We start from the raw sequence: 19597 nt of genomic DNA on the forward strand, positions 1-19597 counted from the left end.
ATTTGGAGGTCATTCGGTTTAAAATGGGTATTCAAACCTCTAAGGGGTATTTTGGTCATTTTGACCCCTAGTCAATTGGGGGTCAAAATGGGCCCACAAAAATATAGTTTAATGATCAACATGTCAGTATTAAAGGTTTGGAAGTGATTAAATGGTTTGGAGAAGGTTTCAAGGTCAGGATCCTTTAAGTGGCAGTTCTAGTGGCATAGGCTGTAAATAATTGAAGGTTTTATAGCCTTTGGATTTCAATTTAATTTATGGGGATAGAGACCACAAAAAGGGTTTAAGTTTGGATGGTTTCCTCTAGGGACATATCCTATCAATATTCAATTGATAGACTCTGATTTAGAGATCATTTGACTTAGTTTTGAAGTGTTTGAAAATTTCTTGGAAAAAGCTTTTAGGACAAGGCCTTTCAGCCTTAGATTTTGGTTTGAATTTTTGGGTTTGAGTTGGATTATAGATTTGATTGATTAAATTTGAGTTATCCAAATCATTTATGATCATTTGGATTATTATAAATGATAGGATAGGGTTGAAGCTTGATCAGAGGCAGAACCAAGGTTTGAAGTTGAGATTGGATTTTGAACTGGACTGGGTTAAAGTCTCGATGGGTTTGAAGCTTGAATTGATTTGAATTTTAATTTATCGAGGTATACATTGGTTTAAGATTTGAATTGATCAGAGGTCTGGATTGGTTTAATATCAAGATTGATTTGAAGTCTGGATTGGTCTGGGAGATTCCTAGGGTCTAGATTAGATCCTAATGTATAGATTATAGGAGAATACAAAGATTAGTTTGGAAGAATCCTAGGGTCTATAGTCTAAGAAGATCTTAGAATCTAGATTAATCTAGAGGCTAGACTGATCTGGGGTCAGAATTGGTCCAAGTTACCTCATACAAAAATGAGTTCAACACCCTTATAGTGCCATAGCATTTAAAAGTTAGTAGCGACACAGTGTAGTAGCTATAACTTTCCAAGGACATGATCTATTAGCAAAATGATGCAACTGTTCACTAAGTAATTGATCCACGCTAGCATGCATAGTGGTGGAGCTAAAATAGTAGTGCGACATCATTTGTTGGGTACATCGGTGATGATCTTTCAAGCATTGCAGTGCTAGTTGACTACTTTGTATTTTCTTATAAATAGTCATTATGTTATGTTTGTAAGAGAGTACAATCATTTATTTAATGACAATATATTTCAATGAACTTTTTAAAATCTATCTTAGGGTGACAACTAAGAAAATTAAGGAAAGTACTTAATACAATCATTAGAGTGTTTAGTTTTTTTTTTCTAAGTAACTCCATACGCTAAAGTGGGAGTGTAGAGTACATATATTAAATCTTCCTGGTGATATCATTCTCTTCTATTTTCATTCTTCTAAGATCTCAATGGAAATGAGTTTACTTATATGTTATTTATGTTTGGTTAATATCTTAGTTTTTGATTGATGATGTAGAGAACATATTAAGTACTAATAAAATTTTTTGTACTCTAAAATTAAAAGATGTTTTTATTTAATATTATCATGCTCTTTATTTAATGAACATAATGGTCATATGTGTAGTCAAAACCTAGTTTGATGTTTAGCCTCGATGGTGAAATGTAAGAATGTAGAATATTGAAATAATATGTTTACATACCTAGACATAGGATATAAAATATGCTAGGTTCTTAAGGAGATGATATAATTGTAGGAGGTCAGTGATATCTTTTTTATCCCTACAAACTCGACCAAAATATAAAGATGCGTATGCTTTGAATCACATCAAAATTAATAATTTTATTATAAAAGATATGTAATTTGCTTTCATCAATCAAGCTAACTTTATTTGCATATTATATCCATTATTTAACTATTTTTATTTAGTGATTAAATCTCCACAACAAATTTTTTTATTTAAGTAGGATAATTTTGCAAATAGATTAAACAATAATAGTTGATTGCCGAAAAGTAAGCTTCCTCGTGGGCTCGACACTTCTACTCTATAACTTTATTATTTGATTTGATACGTATACATGCATATATTAACAGACGTTTGTTAATTTATATCAAAGAAATCCTAAGCATTATTTAGGGGAGATAGAGCCATAAGCATTTATTTTTATAATTCAAAATTATACTCCACCATACCTTTTCACCCCCATCAAGTTTTTGGCAACTTTTCCTGGTAAGTATTTTATTTTTTATAAACTTTTAATAATATTATTGAATTAATTACGTAGTTAGACCTATTTACATTTTTTTATTTTCTTTGACGATGAATTATATATTTTATTTTCTTAAGCCATAAAAAGAAAATTTTATCATTCAAATTGAGATAATTTTTCTAAATTTTAAAAAATAAAAAAGTATTTGAAAATGGCTGAACCTGAGTTAGAGAAAAATCATTTTAGATCTCTTAAGGATTATGCAAACCTATTAGTAGAAAGAATTAATTAGAGCATAAATATGCCTACAATCTAAGCTAATAATTTTGAATTAAAACTAGTTATTATTCAAATATTTCAAAACTCTTAATTTGGGGGAACTCCTATGGAAGATCCCAATTTACATTTAGTGAGCTTCTTAGAAATTTATGCAACATTTAGGCACAATAATGTAAGTGATGAAACTATTAGACTTGGATTGTTTCCTTTTTCTCTAAGAGATAAAGCTAAAATATAATTGAATTCTTTATCACTTGACTCTATAACCATTTGGAATTAGTTGGTTCATAAGTTTTTTTGCTAAGTATTTTCTACCTTCAAAAATTACCAAACTTAAAATGACATAATGTCTTTTACTCGGTTTGAAGTATAATCCATTTATAAATATTGGGAAAGATTTAAGGAGGTGCTTAGAAAATGCTTGCATCATACATTACTTGATTGGTTGATTATTCAAATATTTTATAATGTATAAATATGTTCTCTTAGAGCCACAATTGATATTGTAACTTGAGGATCATTAATATTTAAGCCATTTAAGGAAGCCTATGAATTAATAGAGGAAATAACTGTTAATAATTTCTAGTGGCCTGCTAATAAGATAAATCCTAAAAAAGTAGCTAGAATTTATGGATCTGATGCTTTATCAATCTTAACTACATAAGTTGTAGTAATTTCTAAGAAGTTGAATATAATATAAGAAAATTTTGGAAAAGAAATTCAGTCCTCATGAGATAAAAATTCAATTGAAGATAATAATATGCAAGAGATTGAAAATATTAATATAATTGGAAGATAAAATAATTCATATTAAAATACATATAATCTAGGTTGGAGTAACCATCCTAATTGTAATTGGTAAAATAATATTAGTGGCATTAATCAATGGAATAATGGTAGATTAATCTAAAAGTAAATTGGAACACTTCTCAATAACCTACTGTTAATCCTAGACTTACATATCCTCCAGGATTTAATCAAAGCAATCAATTTGAAAATAAAAAATTAGCATTGGAGGATGTAGTTATGTAGTTAGGGACTCAATTATATAAAATCAAGTTGCTTCTAATAAAAATTTAAAAACTCAATTAAGTTAGCTTTCAATTTTAATCAGTAGTTGACCTCCAGGATCTTTACCTAGTAATGCAGAAGTTAATCCGATATAAATAGAAAAAGATCTTAATGAAAGCCATTTAAAGATTTAAAATAATATACCCAAGCCAAATTAAAAAATCTAGGAAAGTCTAGTTTAAGACTATAAACTTAGCGTTGTATGGGAGGCATCCTAGAATTTGATTTAGTTTATTATTAAGTTTGCCTAAAGACTATAAACTTAGAAAGTTAAGGTTTGTAACCCAATTTATAGCTTAGGTGTGATAAGTAGGGATTGTTAATTTTATTAATTATCATTAGTTTACTTAAAAAAAACCTTAAGATATGAGAGAGCGCTGCAGTACTGAGCTAGGCCTTTGTGGGTAAAAAAAATCAATTTTTAAAACTTCCTTTCACTTGAAAATTATAAAAATAGCATGTTAAAAGTTTAATTCTCAATCCTTAATAATTCTTGGGTATAGTGTTATATTCTTCTTTATAATAATTAAACTTAAGCAATAGGTAGAACCAAGCAAAGACAATGCTCCTCTAGAGTTAAAAGTGAAGAACATTTGAAAATGAAGATTTCTTTTCTCTTCTCCACATAAAGAGCTCTGATATCATCAATAATTTTTATAAGTTCAATGATGAAGTTCATGAGGATACATGAAAATACAAGAAAGAAATAAAGAAAAATTATAAATGTGAAGTTTTAGAGTATGAATTTCATCATGTTCAAGATGTTCTACTATTTAATTACAAAAAGATGTTTTGCCATGAAAAAATTAAATATGGATGGGCTATCCCATATTCCATTATTAAAATATATCTTAATGGTGCCATTAGCATTCAAGATAAGAAAATGTTTCACATTTTCAAGGTCAATGATCATAGATTAAAACCATGTGATTAGATGAATAAAGAAATCTTGAGTTTGGAAGAATAGAAGATGTGTGTTTGTATCTTGGTTATGCTTCATATTTTTTAGATGAAAATGCACTTATATGAGTAATTGATATATGTAGTTGGAATATGACTCATTATTTTGGCTTTTTGAAGCCAGTATCCTATGCATGGTGCCAAGTGCACAAGTTATCTTATAACATGTGTTATGTTAACATATATTTTATGCGTCATTTATCATTTATATGAAGTATGTGTGGTGTTAATTATTTGTTTTTTCTTTTATTTACATTTTATTGAAATTCCCCATGTGTTCATTATAATTTTTATATATTTATTATTTAATTAACCTTAGTAAAAATGATAATTAAAATTTATATAAAATTAGGATAATAATAAAAATCTATATAATAGTTCAAGTGAACACTATATATACTACATAGAGTGGAAAAACTAATAATTAACCTTTTTTGGACCATTTAAGTTATTGCTTTAATTTGAAATTATAAGTTATACCTTTATTTAATTAATTTTTGAAATAAAGATGAATAATAAGAATTAAATATTAGATATGAGTATATTAAAATTAAAATTCATAAACAATCTAAATTTGGAATTACTAATCTTATTAAATCCTTACATTAAATTCATTAAGAAGTAAAAGGTTTCAAAGTAAAAAAAAAATTATATTCAAAATTATTAACTATTTACTTAATAAAAAAAGAGGAACTAAGAAAATAGTTCTAAAATAGAAGAAAACGAGAAGATGAGTACAATAAAAATTGGTATCAATAAAAAACTTAGAATCTGATTAATGCAATCTTATACTTAAATTTATAAATGATAAAATAAGAAATTTAGTTCAAATGATAGTGAACTAATAAAATTTCAATTTTAACTACTAACATATCTAATCATTAAACTAAATTATTCACTTTAAAATTAAAAAATAAATAATTTAATTTATAACCAATGAATTCACATTAAGAATTAATAAGGATGGCTAATTAGTGTAATTATTAGTATTTTTTTAAAACTAAAATTATAATTTTGTTCAGTTTTACTATTTCTGGAGTGTGATGTATTATTCTATATTTTAAAAATTCTAAATTGGTAGTTTTTATTTTGGTTAATTATTTAATTAGAATTGCAATATTTTTATTTTCTTGAGGACAAGCAAGAGTATAAGTTAAGGAGAATTTGATAAGTTTAAATAATGTATTATTTTATGTGTTATATTTTTAGTGAAATATACCACAACATTAACATTGCGGTGCCAACTTTTTTGTTGGTTAGTGTCGTAGTGTATAAATGGTCAGCTTTGCATCATCATGCTCTCTATCTTCCAACATAGCAGCATCAAAATCTATAACGTCTGAGCACCAAAATTATCCTTCTAAAGCCATAGAATTTGAAAGTTAGCAGTGCCACGATGTAGCAGTTATTAGTTTCCAATTAGGACTCGACATGTCAGTGAAACAACAAAACTATTTAATAAGTAACCGATCCACATAAGCAATTGAGCTAAAATAGTAGTGTAGTGGGGTTCGTTCATTTGTGGGCACATCGACATCAATCTTTTAAGCATTGCAGTGCTAGTTGCCTACTTTGTATTTTTCTATAAATAGGCATTATGTTATATTTATAAGAGAGTTCAGTCACTTGTTTAATTTCAATACATTTTAAAGTACTTCTTTAAATCCCTCTTAGCATGATAACTAAGGGAATTTAGGAAACTACTATAATCATATATTAAAGGAGTGTAGAGCAGCTACATTGAACCTTCCTAGCGATATAATTCTCCTGTATCTTTATTCTTCTATGATTTTAATGGAACTAAGTTTGATTATCTTTTTTTCCATATCTGGCTAGTTCCTTAGTTTTGGATGACGATGTAGAGAACATATTAAGTACTAATAAAAATTATTATGTTATAAAGTTAATGGATATTTTCAATATTATATAATTATTTATTTAATGCACATAGTGACTATATGTGTAATTAAAATCTAGTGTGATGTATAGCCTCAATAAGATAAGCAAAAATAACCATAAATATTAAAATAATATGTTTGCATACCTAGACATAGGATTTAAAATATACTAAGTTTTTAAGGAGATGATATAGTTGTAGGACATTAGCAGACATCCTTTTCACCCCTACAAGCTCGATAAAGATCTGGGGATGCATATATATGCTCTAAATCACATTACATTAAAAATTTTATTAGGAAAGATATATAATTTATATTTATCAATCCAAAATATTTTTTTTATATATTAAATTCATTATTTAACTATTTTTATTCAGTGATTGAATCTCGACAATAAACATTTTAATTTAAAAAGGATAATTTTACAATTAGAGTAAATAGTAGTAGTTGATTATTAAAAGCATACTTACTCGTGGGTTTGATGCTCTACTATATCATTTTATTACTTGATTCAGCACGTATGCATGTGTATATTAAGCGGAGTTTGTTAATTTATATCAAAGAAAACTTAAATATTGTTTAATCCAACATATGTTTTCACCCCCATCAGCGGCAAAGTAGTTGATGGCCTTTGACACCAAAGGCTTCTTTACAAAGCTTTCCTCAAGACAAACGTCGACACACCTGGAAGAACTTAGGAGCAAGCTGGCCTGAGCAATCATGTGAAAACCCCTCTCACACTCCCTTAAATCCCACAAGGCACTTCTCCCTCTCACACAACCTCATCATTTGTCTCCTTTGCTCAATACTTTGTCTTCAAACACTCTCACAAAAGAAACAAACTTCTGTCTGCCAAAAAACTCCTTCAAAGTTATAATAAAAGTTTATATAGGGGCATACAAAAATCCTAAGGTTTTCAACTCTGCTACTTATGTTCGTACAATACGATTAATTCATCCTCTGTTATATGATCTAAGATCATATAGTATAATTAGTTCAATTGAATAGTAGTTCGTACAGGACGAACCCCGAGACTATTAGTTATCATCCAGAAGATCACTTTATCGATCGTACCATATGATCATCAATCTTAATTAATTTTGATTTGATTGTTTAATCATAGGGATTAAATTAGGTAAGATTTCTAAACATCATACAATACGATTAAAATAATTTTCAAACATTGAATTATTGCCTCGTTAAAGTCATGGCGGGGACACCAAATATAGCTAATCATCTTATATAATGTTGTGACAATACAATATGATTAGTTATAGCCTTTTACAAATTAATCTCATTGAATTAAATATTTTAATTAATTTCATATTGCACATATCGGATGATACGATCAAGATCGTCCAATAAGATCTTAAAAAAATTTAAATATTTAATTACACCCCCCTTGTGTGTGCGCACGGTTACTAACCCATCATACACCTATTACAAATATTGACTAAAAAAATATAAAAATTACAAGCTCTTTGAGATAAATTGACTTGCACACACTTTCTTGAGCTTTGATTCTTTTAATGGTGCTTTGTGTATGTTTAACATGAAATGTTAGTAGTGCATATGAAAAATATATACAATGCATAAAGCAGGAGAAAATAAATAAACATCCAATAATATTTGTCTTTATCAAAACACAAGGACGTGCTCTCTGATTACAACAATTTTTTTATTTGACCTCATCTTTTTTGCTTCTTCAAAAAAATTTTATGTTGGGAAACTGCTCTCTATAATAGTTTTAAAATATTATGTTCTCTACATCAATTCTACAAAATAGTAAGAAAACCATCCCAAATAAAAGTTTATATATGTATTTGAAGGACATACAGGTTTGCTATCCATATCCACTGCAACCAGGATCATGCTGTTTTTATCTAATTTAATCATTTGGGCTCATTTAGGGGCTTCATTTGGGCAATCAAAATTTATAGGAAGTCAATGCAACATGTTGGATCATGTCTATTATTTCTCATGCTGTTTCGAGCTTACTCTATGATTTAACAATTCTAAAGAAACTGAATAGTAATTTACTTTTTCTTAGAAAAAGACTATAAGATATATATTTTATATCACTATTCATAGTTAATTAAATTAAAATTTTATCAAATAAATAAATTAAAATCTTAGAAATACCAGAAAAGTGGTAATAATTGTTTACTTATATATTAATAGATTTATTAAAAAAAAATATTAATATATAGATTCAAATAAAACTCAAACAATCGGAATTTATTTCAGTGAATAGCAAAATAATAATTAGAAGATTGAAGACATCCGGTCAATGAAGATATTGAACGTCTCCTCACGTTCCAGCAAGCTGATCCTCACATACTTGCTGTCCGTCCCAAAATGCTTCCCGCTCCGAGTCAACATGCTGTGTTCTGTCCTCAGGAAGTTCGCGGTGTCCTCAATGTCAAGATTTCCTTCGTACTTCAGCCATGCGAAAGCTGAAGGCAAAAGATAGAATTTAAATCACCGTGGTGTGGCTTTCTTACTATTTTTTAAAATTATTTTTTAAAATAAAAATTTTTAATTTAAAAAAATTTTACAAAAAAATCATGTTAGAAAGCATTAAAAAAATTATTCCAAATGAAACATTCTTAATATATTTATGTCCAAATATATATCACCTCATTATTGTAAATCGTTTCTTATTAAGATGTTTGATTTTGAGAGAGAGAGGGGTTCAACTATAATTCATTAAAATATTAAACTCGATTTTTTATAATTAGTTAACCCAAAATTAAAATATTAAAAACAATTTAAAATTAAAAATAATAAAAAATTCACATATATACCACATAGTTTTTATACATTTACATGCATAAAATTTAAAACTTTATATTTATTTATATAATATTGAAACATTTGAATCATATAAAAAAGAAAAAACTAAATTTAAGGACGTACCAGGCAAATGAGAGGTCTCCTCTCCCATGAAGCCACAATAAGCTGGGGGCGGGTACTCCACCAAGCTGAACGCGCCATTCGCCGTGACAACTTGTCGGAGCCGGTTCCACCGTTCTGTCATCACCTTCCTTCCAAAATGGAAAAGTTTGTAACCGCCGCCCTCTTCGTAGCCATCCGCCACCGCCCTCAAAATCGTGGCCGCGCGAAGCTGAGAGTCCTTCGACACGCCGATGGTTCCAAGTTCCACGAACTGGACCATTCTCCTCGCCACCTCCTTATCTTTCACCAGCGCCCAGCCCAGCCGGCTCCCGGCATGGCCTGTGCACTTGGAGACGCTGAAGAGCATTATATTGTGATCAGCCGCGTTTGTGATCGGCGTGTATTGCGGCCAGTAGTAGGCGAGGTCGTGGATATTATTCGTTATTTGTTTGAAGACGGAGGTGTTCAGGCGGCCGTCGGGGTTGTTTGGCGAGCAGATGACTTCGATAAAAGGGTCTGTTGTATGAGGATCAAAGGAGTTAGCGTCACCGGTCCATTTGTAGAGCGCGGATTGGAGGACGTCTGTAGCTGCCGGATAACCCTGTAGACGTTTTTCATTATGGAGATGCATAAGTTTACCATTCGATTGATATAATTTAATTATTGGAGTTTTTATTGATGTATTATTCTTAAAATGAAGTATTTTAATGTAATGGTATTTAATTTGTTTCTTATCAATATTGTTTATTATGTTGTGCTATTAAACACTTAAAAATGGTTGGCTATGATGAATTGGCAAAATACATATGCTCCAACTCAATTACAAGGTTTTTTTTTTTTTTTTTTTTTCCGGAATTTTTTTTTTTTTTTTTTTTTTTTGAAAGATGCAATAGCGCAATAGCATTAAAAAAGAAAGGCCTAATACAAGCTACCAATACAATCACATTCCTCATTTAACAGCGGAAGAATGAGTAGAAATATTATTCATACTAATATCATCCCAAATAAAATTATTACTAAGACCAAGGTTAGCACAAACATCAGATAACTTATTGCATTCCCGATACACACAATTAAAAATGTCGTGATTAAAATCATTAAGTGGAAGGCAAATTCTTCCATCCCGATGCCGGCCTTATTACCATTCGTCATCTTTAAACTATCTTGAAGAAACCTAATGACATTAACATTATCCCCTTCAATTATAATCCCTTTATAACGCAACATCCATTCTTTCATAACCGATTCCAAGGAATGAACAGCTAACATCTCCAACCGATATACATCCCAATGTACACCATTGAATCTAAATGCCAATAAAAACCTTCCATTGTGATCATGGAATACACCCCCAACTTCAGCCTTATATGGCTGTAGTAAGGAAGCTTCTACATTAACTTTAATCCAGTTGGGAGGAGGAGGGTATCAACATTTATTGAACAACCAATCCGGCTGATTAGTACCCCAGATATCCGACTTTAACATACCACATCTGACCGAAGATGAGAATGAAGTAAAACTAACAGAATTTGCCGCAATAATCAAATTACTATCCTCGTTGCCAGCATACACACCTTTACTCCTAGATTTTCAACATAGATAGACAGCAAAACAATAAAGGCTAACAAAAAACCTATTCTTTGATGCAAGGCTCTCTATCAATATGTAGTAATCATGAAATGAATCAAAAGACAAAATGTAGAAGTCCCAAGTGCTCAAATTTTGAATTACCTGAATCAGTTTCAAGCACTTAAATGCCACATGTTTATAGTCTTTTGCCGACATACACCCTCTAGGACATGAATTACCATCTCTTAACCGTCTATGCACCAGGAACTAGAAGGTAGGAATCACATTATGATACATCCACCACATTATTCAGTGATTGAATCTCTCGCCGACAACATGTGGACAAAGATTACCTTCTTAATCCCTCTCCAATGCTGATTATCAATCGGATGATGCACCGAGGACTTGAATGCTAGAGTAGAAATATATTTTCCCGTGCTTTGATTTATAAGTTCCACTCAATCTTTAGCCAATTTTGGAGAAGCTTGTGCTTGACAAATCAACATAATCAATTCCTCCCCAAAATACTTATGTAGTTCCTCCTTATTCCATGCTCCATCCACAATGAATTTATCCATAGTCATATCATTTCTTGCTATGATTGTAACGAATGTAGGCCATCTATTAAAACACATATCTAATAGCGAAACATCCTTGAATACATTAATAGAGTCACCTACAACAATTTTCCATCTAACAATGGGATGAAGAGCTTTAGCACCATTCGAACTAATTTTCCAAGAAACTGACGAGCTATTCTTCACTTTAGAATACCAACTACAAGACCCATACCTCTCTTCTAGAGTCTTATTCAACAAAGAGTCTGTCTCATTAATGAACTTTCATGCTAATTTCACCTTTAAAGACCCCACCTTGCTTACACTAGAATGAAGCCCACAGCCACCCAGCTTGATCGGCCTACACAACACATCCCAACTTACATAGTGCAGACCCTTCATCCCATCCTTCTTATGCCAAATAAAATCTCTACACATCTTATCAATTTCAGCCAGCACTCCTTTAGGAATAAAAGAGTGAGTACAATGAAAAATAAGAAGCGAGAGAATAATTTATTTTAAGAGAGTAAATCTTCAAGCTAATGAAAAAAATTTGTTCCCACAAGCATTATGTTTCCCAATAGATTTATCAAGAATATACTAAAAATATCACCCACTAACATCCTCAAAGAAATCTTCACACCCAAATAGTTCATCTCTTTAAAAGTTTTAAACCCATACCAAACAAGATATAATTTTCTCCTATTCCTTTTCACAGCTTTCCCAAAAACCATGACAGATTTTTAGTATTTTAACTTTTGGCCCAACCAACTACAAAAGTCCAACAAAGTATTCAATTCCTTATCTTCTTCACTACCTTGGTATTAACTTTAGCAAAAATCAATATATCATCTTCATAAAGAAAATGAGAGATCTTCAGAGCATTTGGACAAACTTTAATGCCAATCTCATCACCTTTTTGAATCAAAGCATTTGATAACAATTGAGATCATAAAATAAGTAAGAACATGGATAGGGGACATCCTTGCCGAAACCCACTACTAGCTTTAATCTAGTTAGACAAATTACCAATGATCTAAATTGAGAACCTGGGATCTTTAACACATTGCATTATAAGCCTTGAAAACTTCAAAGAAAATCCAAAGTAATTTAAAACATGCTTCAGAGTGGTCCAATTGATACTATCATAGACTTGCTCCATATCTATTTTGAAAGAAACAAAAAACTTTGGATTATTTAGAAAATATGAATTTGCGAAACACTTCTTGAGCTATCAATAAATGCTCAAATAAAGAACTCAATTATCAATATGTCAACATAGTATCAAATGTCGATTTAAAGCAAAATTTTGGTTAATCATAATAATTGGTCAATTACTTTTGGGATGGTTTTCTCCTTACATGGGAAGTTTTATCACACCTAATATACTTAAAAATCTAATTAGTGTATACCTCTTTTATAGAAGGGCTTTATTATATTTTTATACTATGGCTTTTACACCAACATTTAATGTAATATTTTCTATAGATTGGTAAGCAGAAGTGATATGTAGTTGCCTATGCACTGAAACAATAGCCTATTGCATTACTTTTAGTAAATATCTTTATTTTGCAGGAGCACTTTTACAGATTAAATCTACACCTTTGAAGTGTAAATGACTTACATCTTATCGTTGAATATATTACTTAGTCTTGCTAAATATGTTATAAATAGTAGAAATGTGGTAAGGTTAATGAAATTATTTCTTGCATCTATAATTTACCTTCCTATTCATTTCCATGTGTTATAATCTTCCTTTACCATAAGAAGCTATAGGTTGTCATGGTATTAAAGTGACCAAGTTCCAATTGCATAATTCAGTTTTCTTCATCCCTTATTTCTGAGTTTTTGTGTTGATTGCCTTTAGCCCTAACCAAAATTAGTGCTGATTCTTTTACTAGCCCGTCTCTCCTTTCTTCCCAATCCCTTATAAAAATGAGTAATATTATCCCCTTTGGAATTAAGTCACAAGTGTTGAAGTTCTTCACCATAAATAGCTTCGATAAATACCTAGACGAGTTTATGCCAAAATTAATGAAACAAATCATTAATCAGTTCGATGAAATTTCTCCCAATCCTCATTACCAAACTTGGATTCTTATGGATGAAGACTTTGTAGTAGTCCTTTATTCAGCAATTCCAAATCTCTTACCCTACATTCTAAATTGGACTCATGCACCAAAATATGGCAAACAATCGAAAGGAGACTTCAATCCACTAATAGGTCTCATTTGCTTCAGTTGAAGAATGAATTACACCATATATCCATGAAGGACAAAATTATGCTTTAATATATTTTTGATATCAATAGAAAAAGGAATACCATAGCTACTTCTAGTACTCCACTGGATCCTGAGGATGTAATCTTGTATATTTTGAATGGATTACCTTCATTGTATCAATCCTTCAAGACTGCAATTTGTACAAACCTTTAGCTAATCAATCTCGATAACTTTTATGCAGTTTTTGTAGCAAAGAACTCAACATTGCAACTGAATTTGCTCATGATGGCTTTTACCTCACATATCCTGACCCACATTTAGCTCTCACTATTGTTCGTGGAAGTGGCCACTCATAATTTTCACCCAACTAAGGATTCTCCCAATTTGCTGCTTCACCTACAATTCCTATATATACAAAATGTTGGACTATATATTGGAAGAAATAATTCAATCTACATTTAATGCCAAAATTATAAAAAAATAAAGTAATTATGTGTTTAAGTGTTGGAAAAAAACAAATTTGCAATATCATTTGACTTCTTCATCTACTTTGATTGCTAGTTCAACTATGGATACCTTAGATTGGATTCTCGACTCATGAGCATTTTCGCATTTCATGCTAGACATAAATCATCTGTAATAACCACAACCATATCCCTATTCTCAGTAGGTTCAATTTGGAAATGGAGACTTTGTACCAATAACACAATCTGGTCAAGAAATTCTTCCAACTCCACATCGTAAGCTTCATATAAAACCCACATGTTCCTACTCTCTCACACAACCTTATTTCAGTAAATAAATTAGTTCATGGTAATCCTTGCTTGATTATATTTGATAAATTTGGTTTATTCTATCAAGGATTCGATGAACAATCAAACTCTTCTCCAAGGTCCCTCTCATTGAGGACTTTATACACTTCAAGCTCCACAAATAGCCTCATCCACCTCTATTGACTTGCACGGTACTTTTTGGCTTCATTTGTTGTGTCATCCATCTTCTTATACACAAGCTAATCTTCTTCAAGATTTTAGAGTTTCTTCTGCTAAGTTCCATTATACCGCTTGTGCTCTATAAAATAATCACAAAGTATCTTTTTGTGTTCTTCAAATTGTAGCAAAAAAAAAAACATTTAGAATTGATACATACCGATGTATATGGTCCTTCCCCTATTTTTTCTATCTAAGGATTTAAGTATTATATTCATTTTTATGGATGATCTCATTATAGTTGGATATTTCCAATTAAACTTAAATTTGAAGCTATTTTTAAATTCATACTGTTTAAAGTTTTAGTTGAAAATAATTCAATAAGCCTATTAAAAAAAATTTATCTAATAATGGTAGTGAATTTATTAACTCCAATTTTTAAGCTACTCTCCAAAACGTAGGCATCCTTCATTAACTAACTTGTCCCTATATACCTGAATAAAATGGTGTTGCAATGAGAAAATAAAGTCATATTATTAAAACATTATTATTTTTTTTAAGAAAATGCAACCAACTCGAAAAGATGTATGCACATGGAAGCTACTCTTTTATCAGGGCCAGGTTTTGATCGTGGGATATTATTAAAACATTAAGGAACTTAATTTTTGATGCCAAAATACCTTCTCAATTTTGGGATGATACTTTACTCACCACCATTTATCTATTCATTCATTTTCCTATGTCACATACCCCTAAAACATCTTCATATCCATTGATTTATAGGAAATTTCCTAACTAAACTCATTTAAAAAGATTTGGTTGCTCATGTTATCCATGGACACCACATCTTTCTAACCATAAATTTGACCCAAAATCATCTCATTCTATTTTCTTTAGCTATGCTTCAACTTCTAAAGGTTATAAATGCTACAATCTTCAAACTCATAAAACCATAATTTTCTAGACATGTTCAATTCATTGAATATATCTTTCCTTTCACCCAACAAAAACTCTTCACCATCTCCACCACCTCAATAATAAAAGCCACCATTAATTAACCTTAGTCCTACTTACGTCTCCATGGAAAGATGCTCCATCCTCCATCCACTCTCCTCTTTCCCAACTCTTTACCTGTTTTTCTCACTCATAGCATATATCTTCTTCAAATGGCACCTCTCCAACTGCAATTCAATCAAATTTCTCCAATATCACACCATTCTCCTTCACCACCTACTAAACTCCATCATATGCTCACCCATTTCAAAATGGTCATTTAAAACTAAAAATTATTATTAGCATGTCTCATACTCTTGATACTGCTGATCCTACTTGCTACTCTCAAGCAACCAAGCAACTTGTTTGGCGTCATACTATGTCTATAGAATTTGATGCTCTTCAAGCCTAAGGTACTTGACACTAATGCCACCATCACCTTTGGGTTGCAAGTGGATTTTCAAAATAAAATATAATGCAAATGGATCCATTACAAGACAGAAAGCTCGATAGGTTGATCAAGGATTTAAATAATAATATGGTTTGGACTACATAGATACCTTTAGTCTAGCAACTAAGTTTCATACTATACATTCTTCTCACTATTGTGGTTAACTACAAGTAAACAATTCTACAATTAGATGTATCTAATGCCTTTTTACATTGTGATCTTAAAGATACAGTCTATATGTCTTAGCCACCTAGTTTTCTTGATCTAATGCATCCACACTTTCTATGTCTTTTCAAGAAGTCCATTTATGGCTTAACAAACTCCAAGGTAATGATTTGCTACTTTTTCCACTCATTTGATTAATTTTCATTTTAAGACAATTACTCCTAATCCATCCTTGATTATCTATCAAAGTAGTACTACTACTCTTCATATTTTGAGCCATGTTGATGATATTCTGTTAACTGGCAATGATGACCAACTCATTAAACATTTAATAATGGATCTTCAAAATAATTTTAAGTTAAAAAATTTGGGCTCAATTCATCATTTCCTTGGTGTTCATGTTTTTTCAACTTCATATGGTTTACACTTAAATCAAGAAACATATGCTTCAGCTATCCTTAATCAAACTAGTATGCATGACTACAAACCACTTGCTACACCAATAGCACATAAAATCATTTCAGTAGTCGATAGCCTAGAACCATATAACAACCCAGAATTTTACAAACATCTTGTAGGGTCCTTACAATATTTTACTAACATTCTGCCTAATATTTTATATATAGTAAATTAATTGTGCCAGTTTATGAAATAACCATTAAATGCTCAGTTTTGTCTGCTCAAAAGGCTTCCTTAATATATTAAAAGGGCACTATCATTGGGAATGTTCATACATTTGAGCCCTCTTAAATTGTTTGCATTTTTTTATTTTGATTGGGTAGGAGATTTTATAGATCATAAAATAACAATTGGTTACTATGCCTATCTTGGTAGTAACTTGATCTCTTGGCAGATTAAGAAACAAATGGCTATAACTCCTGTTGCAAACCTGATTCAAGGATTATAATTTTGATGATAGCAAATATTTATGGTATTTCTATTTCTCTACTATTTTTCTGCCTACTAATATTTCAGGTCCACAAGGTCAATTATAAATCAAGATAGCTCAAGATTGGGTAGATTAGGACTGAGTCAGAATGTAAGTGTAATTCAAGTGTTTTTACCTTTTCTTCAGTTAAATGTAATAATGTGGATCTTGATGCTAAGAAACCTTGCACACACACACTTAGTGGAAGAAATTCTATAGGCTTAAGTATTTTTCTAGTTTTGATCATATCGTACATGACGATCCAAAAATCATCTTGAATGATTCGTTAAAAATAGAAACCCTAATTAGGTCATCTGTATTAAGATAGTAGAATTAAACAAATCATCCTAGATGATATTAACATCGTCCAAGACGATAGGCTCAAATTAGAAAGAATAAACCGCCAACTCTTTTAGGTATTTTATTATTTTTAGAATTTGCACAGGATGATACCACATCATCTTGGATGGTTCATTACAATCATACCTAAATTAGTTAGGTGATTAAGGAAAGCAATTAAAGTTTTTATTAATTGATCATATTGTCTTAGAAAATTACAAGATCATCCTGGATGATCAGTTAGAAAAACCTTAGTCTTCTCCTAGATCACATGGACGACCAGAATGATATGATGGATGAGCAGTTGAAATTCTTCATCGTTCATGTGTATCTCCTGGATGACTAGAATGATGTGCTAGATGATAATCCCTATTGTTAAACTAATCATACGGGATGACTCAAGAATTATCTTAGACGATACATTATGTTTCTTCATCATCCAATATATATCTTATGGATAATTAGAATGATGTGTTGGACATTATGTATGTTTTTGAACTAATCACACAAGATGATGTCTGTTGAGCTATTTTTCCCCCAGACCTAGGTCAAAGAGTTGACTTGGTCAAATTTGACAAGGCTAGACCCTAAGACCCTTCCCAATGGGTTTAAGAAGTCAAGCCAAGTCTACTGAGCCCAAACTCAGGTTCTGGGTCAACCTGGTTCACTGGGTCAACTAGGGTTGACCAAAATTAACCCAAACCCCTTCTATTTGATCTAAAATCAATTTCATATCTTCTTTGCTCAATCTCCCACCTCCCTTGAGTCCCATGGATCAGACTAAGCCTCTTGAGCTCAAATGCATGCCTTGGGTCAACCTGGTTGACCAGGTCAATCTGGGTTGACCCATTAGACCCTGTTGAGCCTAAATGAATTCTAAATGCATTCAAACCCTTCTTTGGACCCAAACCCCCTATCCTTTGTGTCTAATTGACTGGGTTGACCAAGTCAACCCTTGACTTGGTCAACCCAAGTCTCTCTTAGTCAAATTTGACCTAATTTGATCAAATTGCGCCTATTTCTCCAAGCTCAATTCCCGTCCAAATCACCCTTTCACCCTCTAAATTTAACCCTAGATCTAATCCTAGCCGTGGATCTAAGGGTTTGGACCTATAAATAGAAAAAATAGGTTATTTTATGGACCTTTTTGCAATTTCTCTCTCCCTAAACCTCCTCAAGCCCTGAGACTTCATATGAGAGCTCTCCTCAACTCCTCCCATCTTTCCCAACCAAAATCCAACGGCAATACCTCATCGGCGGTGAGTTTTTGGCGACCCGAGGAGATTTGCTTTCCAGGATGATTTCCCATCGATCCATCAGGTTTTGAAATGCAATTTCTTTTACAACTAGGAGCGTGGACAATCTAGAAGTGCAACAAGCCTACATATAGGTGAAACCGTCCAAAAACCAAGGTGAAAACCTAAACCCAAGCCTAGGACACTTAGGTTTAAATAACTTCTTACACATCATATTTTAGAACACAATTTTCCTCCCCATTAATGCTCTTCACTTGTACATTATGTGCTTTCATTTTCATTTAGTTTCATTCATCCAATTGAGAGACTAAGGAAGAAAATATTTCTAGGTCTCGGGTCTTGCTCCCGCTCGCTGGGAAGAAATCCTGGCCGTTGATCCCGCAATCAACGACCGTGATCTAGCCGTTCAATGGTCAAGATCAATTAAGGATCTAGATCCCGCTATTCCATGAACTGTCCAGCGAGGTCATGACCCTCGGTTTCAAACCGTGGACGATCAGACGACAGGGAATGCATGCCGACGTGGATAAGTGGCTCGTGATTACAGCATGATTATCGCAATCATTGGTTGGCGGCGTAATCATCGTGTTGCCACTAATAATTGCCTGCAGTTCTATGGGGCCAATCAGGGCCCACCACATGGCGTGTCGTTAGATTAAAAGTTTTTAATTAGTTTTTTTAAGCTTTTTTTTTAAATTAATTTTTTAAAAATTAATTTAAAATTATTTTTAAACCTAAAAAATATGTATAATATATTGAATCACTCTGATGTTTATCCTCTTTAATTTGAAACTAAAATTACATTAAAATAGTATATATATTTTAAATTATTTTGAAAACAGTGATATTATTATTTTAAAAATATTATTATTATTATCATTCTTTATTATTATTATTATTATTATTATTATTATTATTATTAC

General features: G+C 31.3%; 1 protein-coding gene across 1 annotated transcript in view; it reads right to left on the reverse strand.

The window, feature by feature from the left end:
• Positions 1-8632: 8632 nt before the first annotated feature.
• Positions 8633-19597, reverse strand: part of LOC110097172 (tryptophan aminotransferase-related protein 2-like) — a 42160-nt gene continuing 31195 nt past the window's right edge. Inside the window, exons 3-4 of the mRNA XM_020823422.2 lie at positions 9287-9866; positions 8633-8823 (exon numbers count right to left, since the gene is read on the reverse strand). Coding sequence (XP_020679081.1) covers positions 8633-8823; positions 9287-9866 — 771 coding nt within the window. The remainder of the gene's footprint in view (positions 8824-9286; positions 9867-19597) is intronic.

The sequence above is a fragment of the Dendrobium catenatum genome, unplaced genomic scaffold (assembly GCF_001605985.2).
Source record: "Dendrobium catenatum unplaced genomic scaffold, ASM160598v2 fragScaff_scaffold_1172, whole genome shotgun sequence".
Taxonomy (NCBI): domain Eukaryota; kingdom Viridiplantae; phylum Streptophyta; class Magnoliopsida; order Asparagales; family Orchidaceae; genus Dendrobium; species Dendrobium catenatum.